Below are 23,198 nucleotides of genomic sequence, written 5' to 3'. Positions count from 1 at the left end.
GAGTCTTACTGAATTTTTCAGTATCTCCCTTGTTTGCTTCACAGGATACTTGCCAAGATCCCATTGCTTGAAGGTGATGATTGCTCATGTTAAGGACCATTGCTTTGTAAAACGCAACCCCATGCCTCCTTTAAACAGTGACTGCCCAACTTCAACTGTGTATCTGAAAAAAAGCCTTCTCACTGATAAGGATTTGATTTTTCCTGCAAGAGGAAAGCAAGAGATCAGAAATCAAGTAGAAGCACGGGCAGAAAAGCATTCCCTTGGACAGACATCCCTCAACTTCTCATGCATAAAGAGAAAATGCTTCTGATTAAGTCAGCAGAACTTACTGGAAACCAGCAATATTTTCAATACATTCAGGTGCATGTTTATTGTGACATCACTATGTGTTGGGCACTGGGCTTCTGAGCAAAGTTGTCACCAGCTGAAACATTTATATGTGTTAAATCTGAGCTTTGGTGAGCAAGAGAACATTCTAGATAGCTCCATAAAAATGCTGACCATTCAAACTGAATTCAAATCATGCATTCATTTATTCCTCATCCAGTGCCTACTGAAGCCATGCCTGGATGGACTCCTGGAGACCAGCCAGCCCGGGTCTCCTGCTCTATGGACAGAACCCTGAGGCAAGAATGTAGGGCCCTACCTCATAATACCCAAACATACCCCAGGTCTACTACAGGCATAGGGCATGGAGGACAGGACAGAGGCTCCTCAGGAATGGGGCTGCTCGGGGCTCTGTGAGGATCTGCAGACTTCTCACTTCTCCACAGCTGCGCTTCCAGACCAAATTTTGTGCCATGGTTGATTCTGGGCCAGACCTTCCCCATGTTCTCCATCTTTGCTCTCCCTGCCAAGTGCCCCCAAATCAAAGAGTCAACGCTTAGTTCCTCGAAAATATTAAAAAAGTAACTGAACCTGACGCTCTCCCTCGGGAACTTTACTTTCACGGAATTATAAAGAAAACCTTACTACTAAGTGAAGAACCCTTCAAAGTCAAGGATGGGCAGCCAGTGATGGGTGGGATTTGCCTAGGACTTGGGGTGTGGGGGATGGGTGAATACTGTCACCCACTCCTAAATACACCCAGCTTCTCACGCCTCCTTAGGGGTTATCTACACCTATTCTCTTCGTTTCTCCCTTCCCAACTACTGCCTAGAGACAGTCTCAGGATGGGGCAAATATAAATCTTCTTAAGGATCTTTAAACCTACATATTCACGTGCAAGCCCTAGAAACTGCAGAGTGCACAACTACCACCTCACTTCTCTTATGCCAAGCCCGTAACTGTCTCGCGACTACTTCTGCTTAAAGTATTTTGTATTATATATTTTCTTGGGCAAGGTAATTAAACTCTTTGTGTCAGGTATTTCATGTCGAAAACGGTGTTACTCTTTCATAGCATGCCCCACATTAGGAGGGGACACAGGAAGAAAAAAGAGCAAGAAAAGTCAATCTTGGCACATCACATGTTCCAAAACCGCTCGACAATTCTCTGTCTACTTTATTAGGAGCACGGCACAGTAGGAATTCGGTTTCACTGTAATTGTGTCCTGGAAGTAAATATGATTTCCAATGAAGAGATCTTACTGATTCTAATTAAAGGGATATTGCAGTCTTTTGTCTCAGATGGGGCGACGTCTGGAAAGGATCCTACCAATCACTGCCTCCATGGCCCAGAGTTACAGATGTGTAATGCCCAGCGAGGTAACCTGCACATGGTCACCCAGCTAGCGAGGGGCATGGCCACTCCCTATGTCTCACCTTTGGGATTCTCAGTGTATTGCTTTTCAACAGACCATGATTAAAAGAGGTTACAGAAGATCTATTCATGCCTAGAACACAGATCTCTTCTCCATTTATTAATGAGTTACAGTCCAGGAGAACCAAAGCCCCAGTGAATCTCATTTTTTTTTAACATCCTAGAAACTGTCAGATGCCCCAGGAATAACTTAGGAGCTGTCAGCTTCCTGCAGTGGATTCACCCTTGAAGCAGAAACCTCTGCAATGAGTTTGGATGTGAGGCAATGTTCGATGCACCCCCGGTTTCGTATAATTAGATTCAAGGAGGAAACTCTAGAAAAGATGGTTATATCTTTTAGGTGAGCAAAGTTGGAACATTAAGTAGGTCAGGAAAGTTCTACTGGGACAAGAATCTGCATCGAGTACATTTTTCCACTGGAGATGGGCTCTGTGCACATGGGAAGTCATGGGGGATGGGATTTCAGGAGACAAGTCCTACCATGTGCCCCAATGGGGGACTTCCTCGGAAGCCACGGGCCAATAAAACTCACCACAATGACCTTTCCTCTTTCTTAAGCATTTGGATTCATTAAAGTACTTTCACAGCATTTCCTACTCTTGAGATTTTATTCTCACAAAGAGTAGAAATGTAGATCTTCATATGACAAGTTACTAAACAGAGACAGTGGCTGTTCTCTGCATTGGAGTCTGTTTTTATGATGGTCCTCGACACCACACTAATTTACTTAGTGTCTTTGGTTTAAGTTCCACTTTGGTTGTTTAGAAAAGGCACTGGTGTAGAGTAATATGTTCATCATGAGTGGATGTAAGTTTTAAAGAATTTCATTATATATAATATATGAAGTTTACCAGAACATGTGACTGTTCAGACAAAGAGAAGTCATTCTGGGATGCTATCTGTTCCAGCTTTGGTGCTACCGCTCACAGCATTACTCTCTCTCCTTCTACAACGGTTTTCAGAGACAATTTCTAGGCAAGAAAATCAAGCCCATTTATTCAGTCACTACTTATTTTACCTTAAAAAGAGTCATCAGTGAGATGCTCAAGTTCTCATTCGTGAGTGTGCAAAGAAGAGAGATGGCTTTATGGTTCGCTGCACTTCTATCCACAACAAAATCCTTTTAATTTTCCTCCAACATGAAAAGATTTTGGGGTGATACTAGAAAAAGACTTGTTTATGAATTTCCAGTCCAAAGTTAAAATTAGATGTGATCCCTACTGAATTACCAAGAAGATATGATTGTAAGGCACATTACCACTAGTAGCTTATTAAATGAAGTGGACAGTAACGAATTTGCAGTTACAAACGGCACATATGTCTGGCATGGAACTAAACTCTCGTAACTGGCGATTGAATTAAAACAGAAAATTTAAAGAGAGGGAATGGATTATGGCAGGGGTTGGCAAACTCCTCCTGAAAGGACCAGACAGTAAATACTTCAGACTTTGCAGTCTGTATGGTCTGTCCCAACTACTCAATTCTGCTGTTATAGCAGGGAAGCAGCTGTAGATAATATGTAAATGAATGTACGTGGCTATATTCCAATAAAATTTTATTGATCAAAACAGGCGGTGGGCCAGATTTGGCTTACAGGCTTAAGTCTGCTGACCCCTGATTTATGGTCTATTAAACTGAAGTAAAAATGGATGTTATCCTCAGAAATCAAGATGTCTACATGTATGGAAATGGATTTGTCCCTTGCTGGGGAAACAGATAAATGCAAAAACAGTGCTGGTATCTATTTCCTCAACCATTTCTGTCTACAGCACTGTCAATGCCCAATGTTACTTAGCCTCAAGTGCCAGACAGTTAGGAACACAGAGTTCTACCTCGATCAATCTGAGTTAACCTCTTTCCTTAAAAAAAAAAAAAAAAAAAAAAAAAAGCTTTTCTTCTTTATCAGACAACTAACAAATGTGCAGAGGCTAAATAATAAAATGGAAACACAGATAAGCTCAAAAAAATATGACAATAGCTTTTAACATACTGAGCTGTATCTTCCAAGCTTTGTTTTTACAAATAGGAGATCAAACTATGCACAGTTTTGGTTTATATTTTCTAATTTAATAAGACATCTAGTTTTTGCTAAAATAAAAAGAAATGCTGCATTGGGACACCTCAGTTGGTTAAGCGTCCGCCTTCACTTAGGTCATGATCCCAGGGTCCTGGGATCGAGTCCTGCATCGGGCTCCTTGCTCAGTGAGGAGCCTGCTTCTCCCTCTGCTTGCTGCTCTCTCTCCCCATCTGTGTGCTCTCTCTCTTGCTCTCTTTCTAACAAATAAATAAACAAAAACTTAAAAAAAATTTAAAAATGTAGTATTATCAGTCACCAGGAAGATTCAAACAAACACCACTAATGAGATATCATTTCATATCCAGAAGGATGTCAAAATTAAAAAGATTGAAATAGCAAGGCTTGGCAAGGACGTGAAACAGCAGAATTCACACAGACTGCTGACAGAGTATACACGGTAGGTAGAATCTTCCGGAAACTGGCCATTTTTAAGGAAGTGATGTGCATGTGCCCCTATGACCCAGTAATTCTGCTCCAGAGTATGTACCTAAGACAGGTAAGTGTCTATGTCCCCCACAAAGCACATATGAGGATCTTCGTGACAGTTTTAATTATAACAGCTCCAAACTGGAAACAACCCTAACATCCACTGAGGTAAGAACTGTTTATCTATAAAATGGAGTACTACTACTCAGCAAAATACCTAGCAAACAACTGATACCTGCACTGATATTGAAAAATCCTGCAAACATAATGATGAAGGAAAAGCACGTAACACAAAAGTGTAGACTATGATTGCATGCAGATGAAGTTTAACAGGCAAAACTAATGTCTGGTGGGAGACATCAGAATGGTTTACCTTCACGCGTGACCACCACCAAAATCAAGACAGGGAATGTTCCAAACCCACAAAGTTCCCTTAGTCTCTTTCTAATACCTTGACTTAAAAGCCAATTAGAAAGATGGAGATCTTTATCAAAGTTTATTAAACAGTATACTTTAGCTTTGTATCATTAAGATATGTAAATTATACCTTGATAAATAGAAAAATGCTCTAAAATACTATTGATTTTTGCCTTAAAAAGGAAGATCAAAGAGAAACTGAGGAGAAACCTAGAAAGGCAGCATTTGAAGGAGAGAGCTTGTAAATAATAAAATTTGAAATGGAACAAGGAGGACAGCTAACCCTTGTTTTGAGGTGACAATCTTTATTGACTCTTCAATTTCACATCTATAATTACTTCTTTTGGAGTCTAAGGCCATACAGTTTGTCTTGCTTTTCTATGCTCTCTTTATTCTGATTTGGAAAACAGATGAGATTTAACTACAAGGAAGGATGTCCTAAGGAAGAGCAATGAAAAAATGTCAAGGACATCCTAAATGACATCTCCCAGTACTCTCTTTATAAGGACTCACGGGAGACATTCATCTCCAACATCAGTGTCTGGAAAAATCTGTGATTCTTCAGCATAATGAGGCTGTTTTCATCTTGTGGACACCAAGAATCCTGCTACTGACTTCATCCCTGTTTTGCTCTACCAAGAACGCCAAACCAAATGGGACCCTTGTCTAATATACACCTCAGTGACCTCATCTGACTCCAAAGTTCATTCTCCTCTTTTCCCTTAAGTCAATCAGCCATATATATATATATATATATATATATATATATATATATATATATATATGTTCAGTCCTATGGTAGTTGTTGTTTTTTAAATTAAGATATAATTCACATGCAGTAGGGAGCTCATACTTTTGAAAGTGTGAAATTCAGTGGTTTTTTAATATTTTCCTGAAGTTGTAATATTCCCCCCCCCCCCCAAAAGAATCGCGTTAGCAGTCACTTTCCATTTCCCAATCTCTCTAGCCCCTGGAAACTACTACTATTCTAGAAATCTGCCTACTCTGAACATTTTATATAGGTGAATTCGTAGACTGTAGCCTCTCAAGGCTGGTTTCTTTGACCAAGCATAATGTCCTCCAGGGTCTTCCATGTTGTACCACGTATCTGTACATCATTCCTTTTTATGGCGGAGTAATCCACTGCATGGAAGTACTATTTGTCTCTCCCTTAATTGACATTTCGGGTGTTTCTACTTTTCGGCTATTATGAATAATGCGCTAACATTCCTCTCAAGTTTTTATGGGGACGCACGTTCTCATTTCTCTCAGGTAAACACGTAAGAGAACGGATGGCTTATACAGTAAGCTCTGTGTTTTATTTTTTGAGGAATGACAAAACTGTTTTCTAAAGTGGCTGCAACATTTTACCACCATTTTACACTCCCACCAGCAGTGTGCAAGGGTCCAAATTTCTGCTTATCTTTGCCAGTATCTGTTACTGTCTTTTTGATGTGGGTGTGGAGTGATACTTACTGTGGTTTTGATTTGTATTTCCCCAATGACCAACGACGTGAGGATTATTTCATGTGCTTATTGACTATTAGTTTAACTTTTTTCCTAAAATATCTCTTCAATGGACACCTAGGTAGCTCAGTTGGTTGAGTGCCTGCCTTTGGCTCAAGTCATGATTGCAGGATCCTGGGATAGAGTCCCACATAGGGCTCCCTGCCCAGCGGGAAGCCTGCTTCTCCCTCTGCCTGCTGCTCCCCCTGCTTGAACTCACTTGCTCGCTCTCTCTGAAAAATAAATAAATCTTAAATAAAACAGTCTCTTCAAGTCTACTGCCCATTTAAAAATGGGTTGTCTTATTGTTGAGTTGTAATCTTTTAAAAAATACTTTTAGAAACAATATGTTTTTAAAAATTTTAGAGAGAGAGACTGAGAGCATGAACAAGTGGAGGGAGGGAGAGGGGATCTTTTAAGCAGACACCCTGCTGAGGGCAGAGCCCACTGTGGGGCTCAATCTCATGAACCATGAGATCATGACCTGAGCTGAAACCAAGAGTCAGATACCTAACCAAGTGAGTCACCCAGAGGCCCCTAATAATACTTTTAAAAACGCCTTTGCATTCTTGAAATATTGCCATTTGCCACGACATGGATGGAACTAGAGGGTATTATGTTGAGCAAATAAGTCAATCAGAGAAAGACGATTATCATATGCTCTCCCTGATATGAGGAAGTTGAGAGGCAAAGTGTGGGGTTTGGGGAGTAGGGAAGGAAAAAATGAAACAAGATGGGATCTGGAGGGAGACAAACCACAAGAGACTTTTAATCTCACAAAACAAACTGAGGGTTGCCGGGGGGAGGGGGCAGGGAGAGGGTGGTTGGGTTATGGACATTGGGGAGGGTACGTGCTATGGTGAGTGCTGTGACGTGTATAAACCTGGCGATTCACAGACCTGTACCCCTGGGGCTAATAATACATTGCATGTTAATAAAAAAATGAAAAATTTTTAAAAAATAAAACACCTTTGCATTCTTTGAAGATGGCGTTGAGAGCAAAATATATCTCTATAAAAAGGGTTAGAGTTTATATTTACCAATTTACAGAAATGCTACTTCCATTAGATTTGATATGTTTAAAGTCATATTCTATACCCTAAATTAACTCTAATGTACCATCCCACCAAACCTATGTCTTCATATCTAAATTTCTGAGGCTGAATTAATTGTTGGACTGCCAACGGGCATTTGGAAAGGATAGCAATTTTTACTGTCTTCTTTTCTGCTGTCAGTATATATTAAATACTTTTAAAAACTAATAAAAAGGACAAGGAAATTAAGATAGACTTTCTGTAAATCCAGAGTTCTTTCTTTCAATGTGAACAGTCTCACAGAGAAATGACTCTGATGGCTGTGAAAGCAAGAAGAAGAGAAAAGAAGGGGAAAAAAAAGTATGTTTTCTATTCTATCAAACTTTCTTGTTAAATTCTTAAATCAGTGTCAATTTGGTCACTTACTAAGGTCCTATTTGCCTGTAATGAATGAATCAAAATGAAAAGAACTTTTATTTTGATTTTTTTTTGCATTATGGAAAAAAGGGACAGTCGGCTAATTATTCAACCCAAATCTACACAGATTCATAAATCAATGTTGGTCTTCTTACGTATCTGCGAGGAATTACTGACACGACTGCTAATTTAACATTTAAAAATAACAACTCTCATCTTTTTAAAAGCCGTTTTACCATTTGATGGCTGAAACCGTTTTCCAAAACACAACAAGCTGTAAATGGATCCACGGGCTATTAATTTGCAGTGCATGGCACCAAAGGGAGAAGCTCTTTAGGTGCGTTGATGGGATTACAGGTATTACATAACCATCCACAGGAAAACTCAGAGTAAATCGGGGGTAACATCCCATCTCTGGTGCTCCTTACACATTCAAAGTTGCAACTGGAAAAGGTCCCAAATGAGAAGAAAAGGCAAAGGCAGAAAGGTCAATACATTTTCTGGAGATAATTTAAGTGCTGAAAGGGAGGGGGATTCTTTGAATGAGAAGATGTTACACTTCTCATCTGTGATAACACAATTTCTGTATGCACGGGATGGCAAGACGCTCTCCAACACTCCTTCCACATCGCCATCCTTTTTTTTTTTCTTTTTAACTGGGGTTAAGACATTACAGACACAGTTAAGCATACACCAGTTAAGGATTAAAATGTCCAGCACATCACGAGGCTTCCAGGCACCCCTTCCGAGCCCCGAGAGTGACCACCACACTCCCCGCCATCACATGGATTAGTTTTGCTCATTTTTAGTATTTATATGAATGGAATTATGAAGAACGTTCTCTTTTATTCCGAGTTCTTTTATTCAACATTATGCCTATGAGATTCACCCATGCTGCCGCACCTAGCAGTAGTTGGCTCCGTTTTTGTTTTGTTTTTTTTTTTGCTGTGCATATTCCATTATTTGAATATGTCAAATTTTATTTACACATTCTACGGCTGATGGATATATGGGTGGTTTCCAGTGTTTGGCTATTTGAATAAGCTGGTGTCGACATTCTTTTATCTATCTTTTGGTGGGTCTACGCACGCATTTCTTTTGAAGATGTTCCCAGGACTAGAATTACCAAGCTACCCTGGTATGTTTACCTTTAGGAGATATTGCTAAACTTTGGCCCCATTATATACTTCCACCAGCCACGTAAGAGAGTTTCCGTTGCTTCACACTTGCCAACACTTAGTGATGTCCGTCCTTTGAATGTCAGACTTTCGGGTGGAGGAAAGCACCACATTTCCATTTCATGGACATAATTCTATTATTCAGGTACATGGAGCCTTGTAAAAGGCACTGTTTGTAAAAAACAAAATGGGGCTTTGCATTGTGTAGCTCTGGATCACATCAGCATGCTGGGGAATGCGGGGAAAGCCATCTCCAAGAGTTTGCTCAGCCCCAGGAGGCAGGAGGAAGTCCTGAGGTCTCTCTTCCAGAAATAACTCACTGGGCCACATCCACTGGTGGGGGGCGGGGAGTACATTCTGAGCCTGCATATTTTCACATTTCTGAGAGCTCAGAGTCCAAGGACGCCTGAGCCAAGTTTCCATTTAGTCTAAAATTGCTCAAGCGCTTTGTCCCTCCACTTCCAGGACACAAAGTGGGAATCCTTCACTCATTACATTTTGCACTTGATTCTCTTCCTGTCCTCATTCAATCCCCTGAGTCGACAGAGTTTACTAGAAGCAACTTTTATCTTTCCCTTTGGAAGAGCTGTATCATATGACCGGCTCCTAAGTGGAACCATTTTGAAAGGCCAGTGGAATTCCTTAGTGCTATTTTAAAACGGATTTAAACAATGTAGCTGAATCAAAACACTGTTTTATAAGCCTGACCAAGCAATGTCATAAAACACCCCGCCCCGAAAAACAAGAAAAATAGAGGACTTGCTTTCTCCAACATCAAAACAGAACATTTCTGCCCTAAAATTATCCTGACGATAAAACCATCAGAAATATCTAAAAGTCAGGTAGGTATTTTATGTCGGTGGAATGAAGTGCTGGAACGATCAAGTGTGCATTTGGGGGCGAAAACGTTCTTCCTCGTAAGGAAATAGGGTGTTCGTTCTCCTCGGTCCCAGTATAAAAAGACGCCTGTCTCCATTAATCTGGTTCATCGCATAATTGCTCAACTCTTTGTTTTCCAGCTTTAAAGGGAGACAGATGAGAGAAATAACCTAACTGTGAGAGTTAATATTTTTCGACGGCAGAGGGAGAGGAAACTGGTTTAAGTGCTCAATACCACTCCAGGAAGAGCAAATTCAGACCGTACTCTATGCACGGATTTATTGAGCAATTTAGGTAGCCACCCTCCAGAGAATTGCTGTCACTGGGAGAAGGTACTTAAAGGGCCATGTTCATCGCCCCGGAACACAGGGACTGCGGGGAAATTTCGGGTTGCTATTTTCACGGAGACATTTGTTTCCAAACAAAGGGCTCTCTGCCAGCTATTTTAGAAGCACTTGCATATTTATTCAGTCAACTCTGGGCCGGGGATTGTCTTTGGGCAATGAGGTTTTATCAATGTCTATTTAAAGCAGAATGACAAATAGCTCGAGATAGAAACATAGAGTGTTTCCAGCCCAGAATGAGAGATGCTGCCTTTTCTTACAGGGCTGGTATCTAGTTTCTCCCTCTCTCCCTCTCTGAAATTGCCACCTGTCTCTCAATCTTTGGCATGTCCTCGTTTAATTGCTGCTGTTTTGTTTTTAGTGGCACATAAAATAATAGTGTGCCTTAACAAATTATAGATTTGATGAAATATGGTGTGTATGTGTGTACAGTTTTGAGAGGCAGCAAATCTTCCCTGTCCGGACTTATTTACAAGCTCCATCTGGTTACTTCCACCGCAGAGCCAGACAACAGTGAGACTTCTTGTCATGCACGGGATTATGTGCTAGAATTCGTATGGTGCACGTTGAGGGAAGGACGCAAAAGGGAAAAGGGAAAAACAGGCTCATCGTGTCCGTGGGACCAGATTTAGATCTCTAACTCTTGGAAAGATCAGACAAAACTTCCTGATTCAGAATTTCTACTCCTCAATTGCTCTTTGCCTCCAGTTCATTCCAGAAACATCTATGAGGTACAAGGTACCGGGTTTCCAGCTGGGGACTCAGGTAGGAATGAGGCTCTGTGCCTGCCCTCAGGATGCTCACAGTGAGCATACAGAACACGTGTGATGTTTTCTTACTCTCCCTCATACACAGACACACACACACCCCCCTACCTACCTCCTGGACACAAAAGCAAGTCTGACTTTCCAACTCATCCAACAGAGGTGCCACAGTCTAACACATCACACCATTGAGAGCTGAGGGTGACCCACACCTGCTTCCTGTTATTAGAGAAGGCGGTGGTGCATACTTAGGAGAAAGGTGGCTTGAAAGAGAGGTGGGAGGTAAAGCCGGGGATGGGCATCCCAGGCGGAAAGGTCAGCACACACACACCCCGCGGCTGCCTCCCATGAAAGGCATGCTGAGCAGTCTGCGGTGACTAGTGTTCTGGGGAGCATGACAGGAGATCAGTGTCCTGGGCAGGCTGGGGCAGGCTGAGCCAGCTGTGCAGGGCGCTGCCCGTGCTGATACACTTGGAATGGATTCTGTCAGTGAGGAAGGGCCATGAATCCCAGCATGGGATTATCTGGCTCAGAGATGACACTTTGCTTTGTGGATATTAGGCCCGTGCCCCAAGGACAAATGCTAAATTTAAGAGTCTTCTGTTTGGCTGTTTTGGTTAAAGGGCCACGGGACCATAGGGAGCATCAGCTGTTCTGTATAGTCATGAAGGACTCTCCTGATGAGGCCAAGTTTTGGAGGCCAGAATGGATCATTATCCGAGCAGAAGGAAGAGCAAGAGCTAATGCTCAGTGAAGAAATGCCTGTAGTTCCCACCATAAAGCAATTCATGAATTCCTTCCCACAGCTATACGAGGTAGGTACTATCATCCTCTCGGTGCCACAGACAAGGAACCAGAGGCACAGAGATGCTAAGTCACCGGTCCGAGATCACACAGCACTATGTGAGAGGTGGGCCGGGATCAGAATCCAGACTGTCCCTCCAGTCTGTGCTTCAAGCCACAACACTTTCCCTTTCCCTGCTGCTCTTCAGAAGGGGGAGTTAACAGCGCAACTTGAGGTCTGCCCTGTTCCTCATATTCCCTCCACCAGGTCACCTGATCCTTGAAATCCCACCCATCAGTGACCCTTTGTGGTATCAGGACAGGACTGAAGCCGGAGGATCCAAGAAAGCAAGACTCAGCGGCCCATGTTTGAGCCGCAGGGATGGGAAGAGCTGAGGGGGCCGGAGCAAGACAAAGGCAGGTCAGTGGGCTACTGACCAACATCTGAGACACGACACAGGAGCTCTGGAAGGGGCTGAGGCTTCCTCCGAGTCTGTTCCATTCCTGTCAAGATACAGGAACGCCTGACTAACATGCAGAACCCCTCTTGTGTTATTTCACACTTAGGCCACTCTACTCTTGGGATTTCTATCTACATTGGGTTTTTTTTTTTTGTTTGTTTGTTTATTTTGCTTAAATAAAACAGAATATTATATTACTGCTATGAAAGTAAAAGCAGTATTGTCGGACATAAATAAGAGTTAAGAGTAAGAAATAAACAGGGTTTTCAGGTTGACCGCCTCAGTAAAGTTTTACTGGAACAAAACCACTCTCTTTCGTAAGGCTTTTATGCAGCCATGGGAGAGTCAAGTAGTAGCAACACACACTGAGGGGCCTGTAAGGCCTCAAATACGTACTGTCTGGCCATTTAGGAATGTTCGCCCTCCTCTGAAATAAAATTTCATCTGAACTAGGTATGGCTGCCTGTTAAAAAGAGGGAGTAGCAAAGGTTTAAGAGGTATGAACTAAGGATGTACCAGCATCGAACTGAGATTTTCTCATCAGTAATACAAATATCAGACGAATACAGAAAAGGGCTCACTTTATCACTCTCTGATTTGGTATGATTGCACATGAAGTTCAGTGCTCCCCCAAATTGGGTTTTGTAGGCTGTGTACAGAATTTACGCTGGGGAAAACCCTGTGCTGAACTTGTACCTTCATGAAATTAAATCATACACGATAGAAAATGTGATTGGGGAGCAAAGATGGGTGAGATACTGAAACTAGCTGGGTGGCATTAAATCCAGACCAGACCAGACCACAGACAGTGGTCTGTAACACACCAGAACAGTGTGGTTAGAGAAGCAAAGTGTAGTTGAAAAGCTCCTGGGAATGGGAATGAGGACCCATGCCTTAAAGCCAACAGGGTGATGGCAGTCAAGTCTCTTAGCCTCTCCAAGTGTCAGGAACCCCAGGATCCAAATACTATTCCTGTTCTACCTGCCGCATGGGATGACCCAACATCTTGGGAGACTCTGCTGCTGGAAGCACTCTGGGACCAACAACTGCCCTATTACCACCCATGTCCCTCCTACCATGCGGCTGACTGCACAAGCAGGCCAGGGGTAAGATTTGGTTGGGAGGAGGGAGATGAGGGACTTGGAGAAGGTGGGTCACAGAGTCCCATATAAAGGGTGGGGAGAGATGGAATGTACCCTCGGGACAAACAAAAGTGGAAGCAAGGACTGAAAGACACTTTGCTTCCTTGGTGATCAGGTGCTAAGCGGACACTGCCCGGGACACCCCGATGGCCTCACCTTGAGCTGACTGGTGCAGGGAGAGGTCCAGGCGTCCTTTCTAACACCCCAGTTCGGTTTTCCCCATGGAGTTGGGTTCCACGATACCAGGATCCCATCCCATTCTCTGATTACACATGTCCCAGCATCTCCGGGCAAATGAGCCATCTGCCTCCCAGTTTCCAGTAGCTGAGGAAGGCGGATATTTATTTTAGAAACTATGCCTGCAAGCTTTATTTTTAATGCTGTGACATAATATTTGGGGCTATATATCTAGACGGTGGTGTTATAAACAATTCAAAATGACGAGAGCCTCTGCCCTTCGCTTTTCTCCTGGAGGAGGAGCTGGGCTGTGTAGTTATTAAAATAAAAAGCAGCTGTGGCAGCATCAAGCAGAGCACAGAACAGAGCCTGTGTCACCACCAGAGGAAGAATCTCCCTGGGAGAACAGCGATCATTATTTAGCATGTACTGTGTGCCACGCAGGGTGCTAAATGCATCGCCTTCCCAAAGGTGTGAGGCAGAAAACAACCCAGCAAGGTTGCTCTACCTTGTAGGTGAGCTCCTTGCCCTTGAAACAAAATGACACCTCTTGCCAAGGAGGAGGCTGCCAGAGGGCAAGGTTGGATTCAAACCCAGCTCAGGCTCAGCCCTTTGTTCCCTTGGCTCCGCTCTGTCCTACCGTGTCACGGAAACTTCTCTTTCTCTGAGGTGAGAATGTGCTGAGCATCCCTTTTCCAGGAGCCAGGCTGCAGGGAGAAATGTGTTAGTAAAGCTGAAGGAATTTTAATACTTCCTTTGCAGTCTGAGTGTTAATGGGCCTGAAGTCCCACAGTGGCACTGACATCACCGCGCGGCCAGTGCCCAAACGGAATTGGGTTTTTTTAATCTCCCGAACAGATGCAGGAAAACAGTAACATCTGGCAAGTGGAAAGGGACAGCAGATTTTTACTTTCCAGCTTCCACGACGTTTTTAGATACAAAAATATAAAGTTTCCAGCCTTCCATTTACTTCTGGGGGGCTCTGTGGGGATTTGGGTGTGCATGGGGCAGAAAGGAGATGCGGGTTAATGCTGCCTCTCCGCAGGGCAGAACAGACCCTCACGCTGAACCTTGGGAATGCAGTAACAAGCCAGGACGTAACATGGGAACAAATGAAGAAATAAACTAAAATTAGAAAGACATTTAGTGCCCTGATGATGATTTTTATGTAATTTCCCAAGCACACAGGGCAACCTACAATATGAATTTTCTCATTCTAAAGCCAGTAAAATCCAGCCATAGAACCAATGAGCACATCGATATAATTTGTGCCTCAACAGAAGTGATTTTAACTGAGGTTAAGTGCCTTTAATCCAAAAGGTTTGTTTTAATGTAAGTTTAACAGTAAAGGGGAAACAAAACACAGAACAACAGAAGCCTCTCATGGTGGTATCAAAGTGTCCATGCAAAGTGCATTCATTCTAGTCAATCGACCCATGGGAACGTTCATGTCCAACGGAGAAATCAGAATTTAGAGACTTTATAAAAAGCTGTTTTTAATCTCAATATGCCCCAAATGAGAAGGTGTCAATGAGCACTTAGGGATTCCCAAATTCAGAGATTATTCAACTGCTTTATCCTACAAATATACTTATGCAACTGTCACAGGGCGGGGGGACTGCTGTGAAATTAACACAGAACAGCATTCTCAAGCAAAATCAAAGACATGTTTTGCCCACCACTCCAAAGCATGGCCCACATAAACATAAGCTCAAACGCAATTTGAAGAGGTTCCTTTGTGAATTAGTGGCCAGTGGTTTTCAGAAAGAAAAGAAATAGAACGGGGGTGGCAGGCACAGTGTTTCTCTTACAGATGTGGGGTGAGGGCATCATATCTGGAAGGCCCAGGGGAACCTGGTCTACTATTAGAAGCATCCAGAGCCCACTATTTCCCCTTTATCATGGCACATGAGTCTTGATTCTGGCCAACTTTGTATCTTTCATTTTCCTCTTGGCTTCCTGACCCCGATGTCTAGCCCATCCCTGGATCCTTCTTTTTGTCAGTGAGCAATCTGATGGCCTAGAACTGACCAAGTGAGCCCCAAATCCTGCCACTTGTCCATGTTAGTCTCTCCACCTTTGTGGGATTTTGCCACGCACAGTTACACAGCTGCCTGTTCAGCTCAACCATTTTCCATGGCAAATCCACCAGGAGATCTAATATCCTCTGGGGAGAGAACTGGCAAGAGGAAGCTGATTGGAGAAACACTGTTGTCTAAACAGGATTAAAAGCGCCAGTTCTCACATCATCCCCAGGCTGTCAGTCAATACTAAAGTTCCTTCTACTCGGATAGAAAACACAACCCCAATGAAGTTGCATAACTTGTTCTGGGTCCTCAGCAGGTTAAGTGAAGGGCCGAGGGAGGAATACGGGTGTGCCACAACTGTTTTGGGCCTGGCACCTTTTCAGGAAGGAAAGGCAGGGAGATGTTGGATTTGGTTGTCTTTTAAAACAGCCAGGGGCACCTGGCTGGCTCAGATTGTGAGCAATGGACTCCTGATCCCAGGATCATGAGTTCAAGTCCCTTGGTGGGAGAGCCCACTTAAAATTTAAATAAATAAATAGTCACATTTAACCACTTGACAAGTCTAACTTCACTGGACATCATGCTAATGTCAGGGCTATAAGGTGAGGAATACATGATGTTTGCCTTGCCTTTTAGGAATTTTTTTTTTTTAAGATTTTTTATTTATTTATTTGACAGAGAGAGAGAGATCACAAGTAGGCAGAGAGGCAGGCAGAGAGAGAGGGGGGAAGCAGGCTCCCCGCTGAGCAGAGAGCCCGATGTGGGACTTGACCCTGAGATCATGACCTGAGCCGAAGGCAGAGGCTTAACCCACCGAGCCACCCAGGTGCCCCTTTTAGGAGTTTATGATTAGTCTAGCCAGGGAGCCTCGGCAGTGTGAAGAATCACACAGTAGTAAGTCTGCAGTTCGTGGGGGTATATTCAAAGTACTAGAGGAACACGGGGAAGAATGAATGACATGGAGTGCGGGTTGGGGTTCAGGGAGGCTGCCCAGAGAAAATGACACTTCTGCCAGCTCCTGGGGCTCATCTGAAGGAGAAGGGAGTAGATAGTCAGTTCCAGGACACAGCCTCCAGAGAAACATGGAGCCGTGAGGCTCGTGGGTCAGCATGGCCTGGTGTGGCTGGAAGCTGGGGCTTCTACTGGTAGAAGAGGAGCAGATGACAGGGGGAGATGAGCTGAGCATGAGATCACAGAGCAACCATAAGTGGCACACGTGACCACTGGGTGAACCACCTAAAGCAGAAGTAGGCAAAGCATGGCCTTTGGGTCAAACCCAGCCCTCTGCTTGTTTTTGTAAACAAAGTTTTATTGGAACACAACCAATCTTTGCTTATGTACTTTCTATGGTTTTCTGGGATATAGTGACAGGCACAGAGATCACACAGCCCCCAAAGCCAAAAATATTTTCTTATTTGACCCTTTTAACAAAGTTTGCAGATCCCTGGCTTAAGGATTTGAGCTATTCATTTGGATTTCTGTAACTGACCCAAATGCACATGGTCAGGCTTTCTATACTCCTACGTTCTCTATGTGGCATCGTCTTAAACCTTCTCTTTCCCCATCATTGGACAATTAGTGGTTTATCTGTCTCATAAGCTTGTCCGGACATCTCTTTCACAATCCCAAATTTTATGTCTTCCTTTATTCTCTTTTTTATTTCTTATTTTAGGGCCACATACTTTCCTCTGGTGACATTGTTTCGAGCCTCCCACCCCACCGGCAGAAACTCATCATTTAACTTTGAGTCATTTTGCTTCCTTTGCCTCCTCCCCAAGTTCTTCATAAATTTTTGTACCACTTTTAGAATGCTGCTGAAAATCGATTTTTCTCACTTGCTGCTACCACTTTCAAATTCCGTGCTTTGACAAATAGCTATTCCTCTGCAAAAAGGTTCCCCTAGTTTTACAAAGCCCTTGGAAAATACAAGGTATACCCACCAGCATTTACAGAACAGAAACGTGAAGAAATAATCATGCTTTTCCCATCCGCCACACTAAAGGATTTCTTTTACTAGGAAATCCCCTTATACATCGAAAACCAAATTTGAGCTATACAAATTAAATCTGCACATAATTTTCTAGAGGATACGTCTCTGCTATGCAACAAGGAGTGTGATTATTGTTTAACTAACCACTTGCAATAGCGTCAAAAAGGAAAGTCAGAGTTTTAAAAGCTGCTTTTTATGGCATGTAGCATTTATTACTACTGGGATCCAAATCCCAGCACTGCCCCTTACTGAGTGTGTTACCCCAAATTAATTAACCTCTCTGTACCTAAGCTTCCACATCTGCCCCAAAAAAGGGAAGGAAGGGATTATAACCAATCTATTTCACAGGGTTGTTTTTAGGATCGAATGGGACAAAGTATTAAAAATGGTTAAGTAGTGCCTGGCCTATAGAAAACACCGAGCCTATGTTAGCTATTACTGTAACAGAATTGTTGGGTTTCCTTCTTTCCTTCAACAGCACAAAGAATAAGAACAACAGCACCGTGGGACCTGACGGGTCTTCCTGAGCATGGAGTAAATTTTTACCTTGTCTTTCCAATTCCCCACTTAGGGATGCTTTCCTCCCACACTCCTAGCCCACCTGGTTTGGGCAGGGTCAACCTCCATGTGGGGCTCCAGGGATTGGCACGTGATCCAGACCTAGCCAATCACAGTGGCCCACCCCTCCACCATCCCCAAGGCGAGAAAGATAGACGGGGCACGTGACCCAAGTGAGGCCAGAGAGAACCAGGTCCCAGGCACTGATGGAATGATGGGGACCTGAGCCTCTCTTTCTGTCAGGTAGACTATTGGGCGCAACCATTGGTGGCATCTTTAGTAGCCATTTATAAAATCTTCCCGGAAACAAAACCAACACGGTAAAAAATAGCTGTAGGAGGCAAAGGGGAACCATTCCTTGAAAAGGAATGCAAGCCCTCGGATGTATATGGGTTACTCTGGACTGTCCAGGTACCTAGCCGATGTTTTAAGCTTATGTCAAGCTTGAGCTGGGTTTTCTGTCACTTGCATCCCCAAAGTTCTGACACATACTAATGGTCCTCATGACCTATGGCAAGAATTTAATGCAAATCTTGCTAATCTTGGTACCTCCGAGAAAGCAGGGCCAGAAGAAGGAAGAGCTGAACTGTAATCTTGGTTCTGTCTTCAGCCAGTTGGGGATTGCTGGGAAAACCGTTTCAGCTTTCTGGGTCTCAGTGTGCTTGGATGTCAAGTGAGAGAGGTGAGTGAAAATCAATCTCTAAGATCCCTTTTCAGTTCTAACATTCTATGAGTCTCTATTATGCTTGGATTCGTTTCAGTTGCGAATACTGTGGTGTAATTGGTTACCGATTCTCGTATTTTCCTGCTTCTTCCCGTTTCAACTTTAAAAATATCCTATTAGACCCTCAGTCTTTATACTCCAAGTGTTTATTCCTTTCTCTTCAATTTCCTTCTAAGGAAAATATATTTATTTTTGTATACTTGGGCATAATGATCCCATTTTCTTCTCATTTCTATATTTTTAAATCTAATTAAGGTGATAAGTTCCTTGAGGGTTGAAACTAGAGTTTTTCTGTGGGTGTAAACATTATTATTTTTTTTTAATTGGCAACCAAGCTGCCAGTTTTTACAGAGCAGCAGGATATGGGTTTTAAGTAATGTAAGCAGGAAATGGGTCTCCAGCCCACACAAAATAAATGCAAAAGTACTGATTTACCCTGAGTCCACATCTGGCTTACTCATTTATAATTTCAGCCTAGACTAAAATTCTCCCACAGAACTGCAGTGTGACAGTCTTGTCTACAGAATGTCAGACCAAAAATGGAGTGTCAAGGGATCATCCTGTGGGTCTCACGTATACAAAAAAAATCTGGCTATTTCAGGGCAATGTCATGATTTTCTCTTCCATGGTAGGGTTGGGGGGCCTGAGCTAAGTGAATATTAGCTCTGTATCTTCACATTCATTGACTTCAAGTAATTCAATAGCTCTAAAGTTTGGAGGGATCAAAGAGAACTGGCTGAAATGTGTCAACTGACCCATCATCCACACACAGAACTTTCTGGAGGGGAAAAAAACCCCTCCCAGGAGGGATGGCAGGATGCCTCCCTGTCTGATGACCCAGTCCATTCCTGTTCATCAGCACCCTAAATACAAATAAGTCCCCAACCTCAACTGCTTTAATAGGCACCTCTTGGCAAACTATAATCAAATTAGCTGCAGGCGGAGGTTTTAGGGCTGGCTGGTTTAGCGATTTGATAATGCCATTCAGGGCCCGATTTCCGTCTATCTTTCCGCTCTTCCAACCATAGTGCCTGCTTTGTCCTAGAGGTGACTTCCCTTGGAGTTGAAGGATAGCTATTATGGGCCCTTGGAGCTACTTGGTTCCTTGTTCACATGCATCAGGAATTGTCCCAATATTCTAAGCACTTGTCTTGGATTCTGTTTAGGTAATTTTATCAGGATAAAATTTCAAATTTGCTCAGAAGGTACAAAAATGAGAACCCCTGTACATCCTTCATCTAATTCACAATTCTTAGTATATAATAATGTACAACAGTATATTACAATGCTAATCTACAGTCCATATTCAGATTTCACTCACTGTCCCAATAATGGCCTTAATAGCTATTTTCCCCTCTGACCCAGGATCCAATCTGGTTTATGCATTGCATGTAACTGGCATGTCTCTCTTAATCTGGAACAGCCTTTCTCAGTCTGTCTTTGCCATTCATAATCTTGGCATTTTTGAAGGGCACTTGTGTTTGTTTGTTTTTTAATTGGGTTATTTGCTTTCTATTTATTGAGTTTTCAGAGATTTGTATATTCTAGATAAAAGTCCTGAATTAGATGTGCAGTTTGTAAAGACTTTCTCCTAGTGTGTGCCTTGTGTTTTCATTCATTTCACAGTAACTGTTGAAGAGCAGACCTTTCTTATTTTGATGAAGTCTAATTTATCTTTCTCTCTTTCATGGATACTAAACACAAGTTTTGAACTCTTTCTCATTAGACTGGCTTAGGTTACAAATTCACGCCATGAACTAGTAACAGAATATGACAGGTTGGGACACGATAGGATGCTCGGCTTGAGTCAGCTGAATTGTTCCCAATCCTGCTGTTTTTCCTCAAGTATAGAAACCCAAAAAGTGGAAAAGCATATTAAACCCTGGGTACAATTAGGAAAGGTGAAGGATGGAATGGATGTTGGGCAACATCCTCTAGAAGCTACTCCAGGAAAAAGCCAGTCGACCACCTGAGCACCCTGAGGGCAGTGCTGCTTGGCTCTGGGGCCATTCCCTCCTCAGTCTCTCCACCATCCAATGGCCACATGTCCCAGTTCCAAAATCCAAGAGCCCTTGTCCTATAACATGCATCTTTGAGCCAGCCTGTAAGATCGTGGCTGAAATACCCAAGGTTTTTTTGTTTGTTTGTTTGTTTGTTTGTTTGTTTTTTTTTTAGAGAGAGAGGGAATGAGAAAGCATGTGGGGGCAGGGTGGATGGGCAGAGGAAGAGGGAGAAAGAATCTCAAGCAGACTCCCCACTGATAGCAGAGGCTGATGAAGGGCTGGCTCCCTCTCACAACCCTGAGATCATGATCTGAGCCGAAATCAAGAGTCAGTTGCTTAATGGACTCAGCCATCCAGGTGCCCAGTACCTGGCTTTTTGTCTCGTATCTTAGAGGGCAGGGACCATGTCTCAGGCATCGCTAGCACCCCCTCACACCACTAGCCCGGTGCCTCACTCACAATCTGCCTTCACCAAATCCCCACGTCATGGGCTGAATGAGGAAGCAGCAATCACATTAGGTGCTTCACCACGCACACAACTGTATGTCTTCCTTTGGCCTGCCTGAGCCAAGCCATTTGCCTGTCAATTTCCTGTCCCCTCCACGTGAAAGCACCAAAAAGAGAAATGCAAATAATGAAGTTTTTTGTAGTGTACATACTGTCTGTATTAAATGATGTATATTTCAAGTCCCCATTATGAGATGTTTATGGACCACTAATTTTTAATTTACTAAAATGTTCTCTTTTGCATTAAAAAAATGTTTAATTATTTCGAGGAGGGAGTGGCTGGGAGGAAATAAAGCTAAATCAAGTTTGGAAAAATGCCAACACACTGAGTTTCTAAATATTTCCCCCACAACAGAAGTTTTATGCCCCCTTCCCTCTGAAAAAGGGCTGATTATTACTACTGTTAATATTCATGCCTCTCGTCTCATTTTGTTCTCCCAGATACAGGCAAAACTTTTTGTTCGTACTGTCAGGATGGGGACATGGGAGTCTCTAAGTGGCTATGTGATATATCTGAGTTACCAGTGGCTCTGAAACCCCCAGGGAGTTAGTACCGCTTTGGAATACAAATCTGCCATCAACAACACAGCTCCTGCCTTTTCCCCCAACTCCTACTCAAGTTTTATCTGAAAATCCCCAGTTCTGTTTTCCTATCACCTCTTTTTACACCTAGCCTTGGCAATCTATCCCGAGTGTCAGGTCGAGTTCCACATGCTATGTCCTCCACGACTTGATTTTTGGAAGCTGAGCAAATCATATTTATAGAAAAGGCAAAGACAGAAAAAAAGTTTTTTGAGCCTCCACTTACATTCTTTGGACATTCCCACTTCAAAGCACTTCTGGAGTCGACAGTATTGGCATCGATTCCTGGTGACTTTGTTAATAACACAGTTCTTATCTCGGTGACAAGTGTAAATCATGTTCTTCTGAATACTTCTGCGGAAAAAGCCCTGCAAGCAAGCGAGAAGATGAGAAGACTAAGTAAAACTACCAAGTTTCATGAGAAATCAAAGCCAGCCTTATCAATGCACTGATTGCTTGGTCTGACTCATGAAGTGATGGAAGCAGAAAAGTTAATGTATTTGAGCCTTAAAATCCTTGTGAAATATTAATAGTCAGCTCTCCCTTTGTTTCAAATCAGAAAGCCCCTTTTAATCAAAACTAGACACGACCGTTATTATCTTGCTGAAGGAAAAATGAATACCAAGCTAATTCACTTGGAAAACATAATGCGGAGCTGGGTTCCCTCCAAACAGGCTTAACTTCGTAAGCAACTCCCTTGCTGGTCAGAAAAATTTCAGGTGAGCCCACTATCAAGAAACCCAATATCAGATGCACTACATTTGCAAAAGAAATGATAAGATTCAGGGAAGAATGTCCACCTCTTTCCTGCATATTTAGTTCATTACAATATTTAAAATATAATTTAATTTATAGAGTGTTTAGAAAAATATTATCCAAGATTGGAAATAACGTATAAAAAGACCTGCCCATTTAATAGAACATTGGAGCGGTGCTGTCCAAAATGGTAGCCACTAAAGACATAGAGGTGTTTAAATGAAAATAACAATGAAATGAAATTTAAAAATCAATTCCTCAGTTGCACTAGCCACATTTCAAATGCTCAAGAGCCACAGATAGCTCATAGCTACCACACTGGACAGCCACATGTATGGAAGATCTTCATTATGGCAGAAAGTTCTGTGGGGCAGCTCAGTTCCGAAGCACTGGCTTTATGACAAGCTTAGCTAAGAGTCCTCTGACACTCTTGGGAAATGTAACTTTGTTTGACTTACTATTTACGGCTGATTGGACACGGGCTCTGTAAAGACTGGAGAAGGCTGGTAAATTACAGAACTATTTGTTAAGGATAGGTGCAAAGATTTCTGTCTGGCTGAAATATAACCAAAGAGTATTGTTTTATTGCCTTGTAGGACATTAACCAGTTTTGTATCTGACTTTGCAGTCTGATCCCAGCATTCTTTCTGCCTTTCACCATTATCTGCCAAGCAATCTACCT

General features: G+C 42.7%; 1 protein-coding gene across 2 annotated transcripts in view; it reads right to left on the bottom strand.

The window, feature by feature from the left end:
- RARB (retinoic acid receptor beta) overlaps positions 1 to 23,198 on the bottom strand; it is a 164,099-nt gene that overhangs the window by 73,671 nt on the left and 67,230 nt on the right. For both annotated transcript variants that reach the window (XM_046001560.1, XM_046001561.1), the window contains exon 3: positions 21,987 to 22,128. In XM_046001560.1, the coding sequence (XP_045857516.1) occupies positions 21,987 to 22,128 (142 nt within the window). The remainder of the gene's footprint in view (positions 1 to 21,986; positions 22,129 to 23,198) is intronic.

This window comes from Meles meles, chromosome 4, assembly GCF_922984935.1.
Source record: "Meles meles chromosome 4, mMelMel3.1 paternal haplotype, whole genome shotgun sequence".
Lineage (NCBI taxonomy): Eukaryota > Metazoa > Chordata > Mammalia > Carnivora > Mustelidae > Meles > Meles meles.
The sequence above is the reverse complement of the archived record's forward strand: the minus strand, read 5'-3'. Positions and strand labels throughout refer to the sequence as shown.